The 6,724-nt window shown below is 39.0% G+C and overlaps 1 protein-coding gene across 1 annotated transcript; it reads right to left on the minus strand.

Moving 5' to 3' along the window:
• Positions 1-1,911: 1,911 nt before the first annotated feature.
• Positions 1,912-4,040, minus strand: LOC108879620 (E3 ubiquitin-protein ligase TRIM39). Its single transcript, XM_018670945.2, has 2 exons — positions 3,942-4,040; positions 1,912-3,864 (listed from the first exon to the last, which is right to left on the minus strand). The coding sequence occupies exon 2, from the start codon at positions 3,860-3,862 to the stop codon at positions 2,228-2,230; it is 1,635 nt and encodes a 544-aa protein (XP_018526461.1). The 5' UTR covers positions 3,863-3,864; positions 3,942-4,040; the 3' UTR covers positions 1,912-2,227.
• Positions 4,041-6,724: the final 2,684 nt, after the last annotated feature.

Consider the following 6,724-nt stretch of genomic DNA (forward strand, 5'->3'; position numbering starts at 1 on the left):
CTCGCTTATGTAACAAAGGTGTTTTATGCGAGAAAAAAAACGACAATAATTTTATCCATATCGTAACATAGCCTACTTTCTTTATTGGGCAAAACAAAGCGTAGACTATGACATTTACTCAAGATTTAAGGTGATACAATAATATTCTAATTAAATGTAACGCAGTTACAGGTGTGTAAATTATGGCTTGTACAGTCGCTAGTTTTTTGTTGTTTTTTTTTTCAGCGGCTTAAAGTGCAACTCAGCCAATCAGAATAAAGGACCAGTGTTCTATAATTATCTGGACCATGTAAAGAACCAATGAGCATCAACAACGCATTTGTTTTTAATACAGAAGAGAGTTCGACAAGTTTGTCTTTCTTCCGGTAAGTTGAAGGTTATCTTTTTGACGATATAGGCTGCTATTTCCGGTACAATAAGGGGGAAAAAACAATATAAAACCACAACAACAGCATAACAAAGAGTATAAGACAAACAAAACAATACTGAACAGTAAAGGTCTTATGTAGTCCAACTTACTATTGAGTACTACAGACAAGGTATGGGGAATATTAAGGAATGTAAAAGGCTAAATCACCATTATCATCCATTCGTATAGGGAAATCTGTGTTGAGAAAATCTTCTGCACTCCTGGCTGTGGGTGAAAATTTAAAGCATGCTGCCTTCTTACTTTATCCCAATCAGTGGAGTCACAGCAGGTGCTTTTCACTGGTTGCTAACAGCAAAACACCTGCTGTGTCATCACTGATTGTAGTGTGGCTCTAAGTACAACATGCTTGCACACTGAACTGACAGAAAGTAGCATTGCTAGTCATTTTCACACTTTTCCCAAAAGTCTTTCAATATTCACTGCCCTCTCCCTTTTACTTTCACTGTAGAGCACATTCACTCATATTTGACATTAACCTCATATACGACCAAAATTTAGATGTATGATATCAATTCAGTTGAAATCCATATTCTTCCTGGAAAATAACAAAAATCTCCTACTTTGGGACATTCATGCTTTCTGTGTACTGTTGATGTCTATATTAGTACCTCTTTCACTACTGACTCATTTAAAACTGTATCAAATTATTCAGTAGTAAACAGCTTTGAAAAATATTACAAGATGTTGGTCGCTAAGGAAAAAATGGTCTCCTGTCCCATTAATGAAAGACAAAACACAATGAAACACACCAGGTTTTAGTCACAGTTATAGATGAGCTCCATCAGCGGTGCTTAAGAACATCAGCCCACGCATCACACTCAAGGATAATGTGTGCATCCACTCTATCATGCGCACACGCACACACACACACACACAAATCAGTGTGGGGGCAGGAGCACATAGGCAGGAGTCAGGAGTGAAAGAAGTGGGCAGACTACTATTGACTGACAAAGCTGATACAACGACAAAGACGTGAGAAACAATTCTGCTTCTAATTCATTAAAAACAGTGAGGAGCCAGAACTCACTGAGAGAGATTTTTAGAGGTAGCCTCATACCTAAATGTAGTTTAATGCCCTCAACATTTATTTGTCAGTGAAAAAACAATGAACCTGCTTTTTGCTCCTAGAATACTGGCCGTGTTCTGTAATCCCTCTAGTAGTGAAATATGTACAGGCACAATATTAGTCTAAAAGGTGAACCAAAAATCACTAAATATAACAGAGGTGTTGCAGTCAAGGGCTGTAAATGCCTAAGTTGGCAATGTATGTTTTTTTTTTTATGGCGTACATCTATGGGCACTGATGTACTGCCATCACAGTGTTCAATCTACTTCAATTTCAAAATTGTCCTAGAGCTCTTTTTATGTGATATTTTTAAGAATAAATTATCCCACTATACATTAAAGAGTTGTTAAAATGCTTTACAAAATAGCTGAAATAGTGAAATAGCTTCTAGGAAGGAATCACAATAGGAAATCAGTCCAGATATGTAGTTTATTCAGCACCAGCAATTACAAGTAAATATTGAAATGATTGAAAAGTGCAAAAAGACACTGCCAACCTTATCCCTTGTAATATAACAGAATCAGAAAAAATTATTGTGCAACAATATCATATAATGCATATTTTACACCACACCTCCCTCTTTCTCTCTCTCCACACACACACACGTGTGCGTGTAATTTCTTGCACTGACAGATATTAATACTTCAAGCAGAGCTGTTTGAGCAGTGCGCTAATGGCGACCAATTTTAATTTCCCTGTGACGTCTAAAGGAGGACCAAAAAAGAAGAAAACTAGTCTGTTTGAGGTACAGGTGTTATGATAAGCGGGGCAGAGTTCCTTCCATTTTCAGGGAACTGAGGGCAGAAGTATGGATAAAGTTTCTCTGTAAAATGGCTAATTAAAGAACAGATTTGCAATTTAGAGTCCACATCATAGAAAGAAACCACTCCCTTGTTATAGTCCACAAAGATGCCAACCTTGTGCAGCTTTTCTTTCAGTGTGATTTTGGAAAATTTTGTAGATGATTCATATTTGCCCTTATCCAACTCAAGGGTCCAAAATCCATTTAGAACTGACATTTCTGCATTCTTCTTTCTTTCAACAGACTCCCTGACCACTCCAACAGTCCAACTAGTCTTTCCTTTCACTTGCACCTCAAAGTAAAACTTCCCTGCTGTGAATCCCTCCTTTGCCAAAACCTCAGGAAACATTTCAAATCTTTTTGGATTGCTGGGAAGTTTCAGTACTGTGCCTTCATTTGCAACTTGTTTTCCATCTTGACTTATGACAAGAGAGCAATGTGCTGTGTCAGGGTCAAGAGTCAAGTCCAGTGCATGTTCTCTCATTCTTTTCATGTTGATCTCAGGAACGTCTTCCATTATTTCATCAACTCTTTGTATCAGCAGAGTCACAGCTCTTCTCATTGCCTCAAAACACAGGTCAATGTGAACACCAGTGCTGGTGCTGTCCTTGTTTAAAGGTGAGCACAATGTTGGGAAACTCTGGAGAAAATGATAGTGATCCTCAGACTGTGACAGCTGCTCCAGCTGACTGCTTCTACTCTCAAGCTCGGTAATTTCTATCCTAAGTTCTCTGAGAAAAGCTGCGGCCTTTTCCTTTGTTGCTCTGTGCCTCTCCTCAATCGCCTCAATGAACTCAGCCTGGCTCCTCTGAATGGAGCGGATCAAGTCAGTGAACACCTGTATGGTGGCTTCTTTTTCCTTCTCAATTTCTATCTGGCTGGCATCAAGTGAGTTTTCAACTTCAGCTATTTTCTCAGACTGTGACTGTATGAGCTTTTGGATATTTGCCTTCGCCTCATCCTTTTTTGCCATCACTGTCTCATATTCTTCCTCAAGTGGGACAACACTGTGATGCTTGTGATCGGTTTTGAAACACAGGACACAAATAAAGGCCTTGTCAGTCCTGCAGTACAGTTCTGTTATCTTGTTGTGTGTTTTGCACATCCTCTCATCGAGATTCTTCACAGGGTCCAGTAACGTGTGGCTCTTGAGAACAGCAACTCTCTGATGTGGCTCAAGGTGCACTTCACAGAAAGAAGTCAGACACACCAGGCACGATTTAACAGCTTTTTCCTTTATCTCAGAGCAGACATCACATAGAACCTCTGCTGGAAGTTGTGGGTCTGGGGTTGAGGCTTTTGGAGTTGAGACTTTGACTTGAGCTAGCTTCTTGAACTCACCAGCTAACTCTGACATGATAGTGTTGACTTGAAGTTCAGGTCTTGTGGAAAATATCTTCTTGCACAATGGACACTGGCAAGAGTCACCGCTGTCCCAATACTTGTGGATACATGCGCTGCAGAAGTTGTGTCCACACGGTGTTGAGACTGGCTCAGTAAACACGTCCAGACAGACAGAACACAGGAACCTCTCCTCTGTTAGCAGACTGCTGGCAGCTGCCATATCTGGACAAGAACCAAGTAAAAATGTGTGTGACGAGAAACATTTAAAGGAAATACAAAAATGTGAGAATTTAATTTACCTGAAAAGTTACAAGTTTTAAAAGCAGCCAAGCAAGTCGTTCCTAAGTTTCCCCAGTTTCGTTTCAGCCCGTTGATGTTGACGAGGGCCCCTCCCCTTCTGCTCCATACACTTCCTGATAAAATTTAACTCTTTCGACTCCATATACTATGGAATTCCAATGTGTTAAAAAAAACAAAAAAAAACAAAAAAGAATAACAATAATATGTAACATATATAAATAAAATGATAATTTGTGAAATAAGTCATCAATACTCAACTCACTATTATGATTCATCCTTCATATTTTCATAATAACCCAGTTTTATAGGAGTTACCATGAAAACAAGTGATGAAATAACAATTCAGTTGTAACAGTTTCTTCAAATATTTCACAAATTGTCAATGTATAGTTATGTTATGAGAAAGGAAGACATGTCCTGTGTTTTCAATTTCAATTTCTTGCTTCACCTCTTTAGCAGCGGGCTCTTGGTTCATGTCCAAGAAATTCTCTGGTTCTCTTCTAAGATTATTATCAGTTCATCCTGGCTTTTCTGATAACTCTGTATTTCTTGATAAGACTCTTGTAGTCTGTTATCTCCTTTGAGATTTTGCAATTTCCAATCAACCGCTTGAATCGTGCTGCTGTATTATCGTCTCTCTTAAACTTTGTCAAACCGAGCTGTCTTTGAAGAGGCCTATCTGTCATTATACTTCCAGGTGAATCTGACCACAAGAGGTCAGGCACAACAAGTAGTAACTGAGTGGCTCAAACTTTGCTCAGTTGCACTTTTACTGAGAAGTTGAACCTTTGGCCTGTACAAACTATTGATTTAACCATGGAAATAAAACGCTTCAAGCAGTGCTATTTCCTTGTGTAATTTAGTCCAATTCAGCATCTAAATTAAAAATAATCTCTCAAACTAGACATTTTTTCCATTATTTTATTCTAACTTTATCTGTTCACTGATTACTTTCACATATCCTAACCATTTCTCATCTCGTCTGTGCACAATTTCACCATGGGACAAAGACCCAGCTGTCTACCTAACAAGACACATCCAAACAAACAGATGTGAAACGTTGGCAAACATAATTTGAAATTCAAATGACTAGATTTATGACACTGCAGAAGCAAGTGCATAATTCTTAACGTAGTTTTGTCTTTTTTCCTTATTTGTCACTCTTTTTACACACAGACCTCTTTACAATCACGCATGCACCCACCCTCCCACCCCCCTGTGGGAGAAAGCATTAAAAGGGCTTAGCAGGCTACAAAGAGTGAGGAGTGTTACAGCAGAGAGTGGACACAGAGGCATTAGCTAGGCAGAGAAATGAGCTGACTTTGGGGTAAAACCACATGTGTGTTTGTTCAAACGTGTCACCTATGCAAATATAAGGAAATGAAAAACAGACATGCTCCAAATTCCTTACCATAGAATGATGATTTCCTGTAGTGTTTTTTTCACATTCTGATTGGACCTGATGGATGACATCCTCTGCTAAGTAATGTTGTTTTGGTAGACTGATTGTTGTTGGTGCAGGTGACCACTGTAGAGTTCCTCCCCCTGCAGCCATCATCTACTCCTAATGGCTTGCAAGATTATTGAATTACTGAGGTGGAAGAAGAGGCAAGTACATAATGAAGAGTCTATATTGGTCAAAGAGGAAGTCTCACTCTGATGAAAAAAATCTTACTTAAAGAAATTACTGAGCTCATTGGTTAGACAGGGTGGTGATGCATCAGAAAGAAAGGGACTGGGCCTTTCAGTCATTTTTATTTAGAATATATTATTGGCTTGTATTTCATGAACATGGTTGTTCACAGATACCACCATGCACACCATGCTAAATCTCAGTTTTGTGGGTTTTGTGTTTAATATCATTTCCTTGATGAGTAAAATGGTCCTGAGTTTAAAAGAAGGAAACAAGTCTAGACAATCAAATCAATGTTCATCAGCTCACTCCTGAAATACCAAATTAACATCTCTCCCTTTGGGGTCACATGCACTCTCTGCTCAGTCATTTTGTCGTCTACTTTCCATAATGAAGAGCAATTTGAAAATTAATGGCTTGCTGGAATTCATAATGAGATCTATCCAAGTCAACACAAAGGCCTCTGCTGTACATGAATGACTTTATGTCCAAATTGGCCTTTCAAGAAAACCCCACACACTAAGTTTGAGGCTGTATGTTCACTGTAGTCTGTGCTCCTTCTCTCCCTCCTTTATCTCTGTTTATTCATGTATACCTCAGCGTGAAATTCTTCAGAGGGTATGTAGTTACATTGTAACCAAGGCTGTGCTGTCAGTAGCACGGTGGTATTCAGCCTGTGGTGGTGGGGCACGGTAGCGGCTCCATTTCCTTCTCTGTCACTGCCTATTGTGACTCTTTCCTCAAGTTCACATGGGCGCTGCTTTCAAGGACCGTCGAAAATCAGATAATTATCGTAAAATAAAAATGAGCCAATAATTGTATCACGTTCAACGTTTTAGTTACCATTTTACCATACCGTTTAATAGAGCTACCATTAAAGTGGCCCATTAGTGGCCCAAATTGGCACTTGACGTACATGTATTTCTATTTTTACATACCCACAAAATAAACCTCAACTATATTGCTCTAGGTCTATTTATATGAAATTATTGAGTGTGTGTGTGTGTGTGTGTGTGTGTGTGTGTGTGTGTGTGTGTATGAAGGAAAAACACTGCTTGAGCTCTATGATTTGCTTCTTTTCTGTGGGCTTTAACTTGTGTAAACGCGTTACAATACCTAGAAACTTCGAAAATACGAGATACACCCAAA

Source organism: Lates calcarifer, linkage group LG18, assembly GCF_001640805.2.
Source record: "Lates calcarifer isolate ASB-BC8 linkage group LG18, TLL_Latcal_v3, whole genome shotgun sequence".
NCBI classification, from domain to species: domain Eukaryota; kingdom Metazoa; phylum Chordata; class Actinopteri; family Centropomidae; genus Lates; species Lates calcarifer.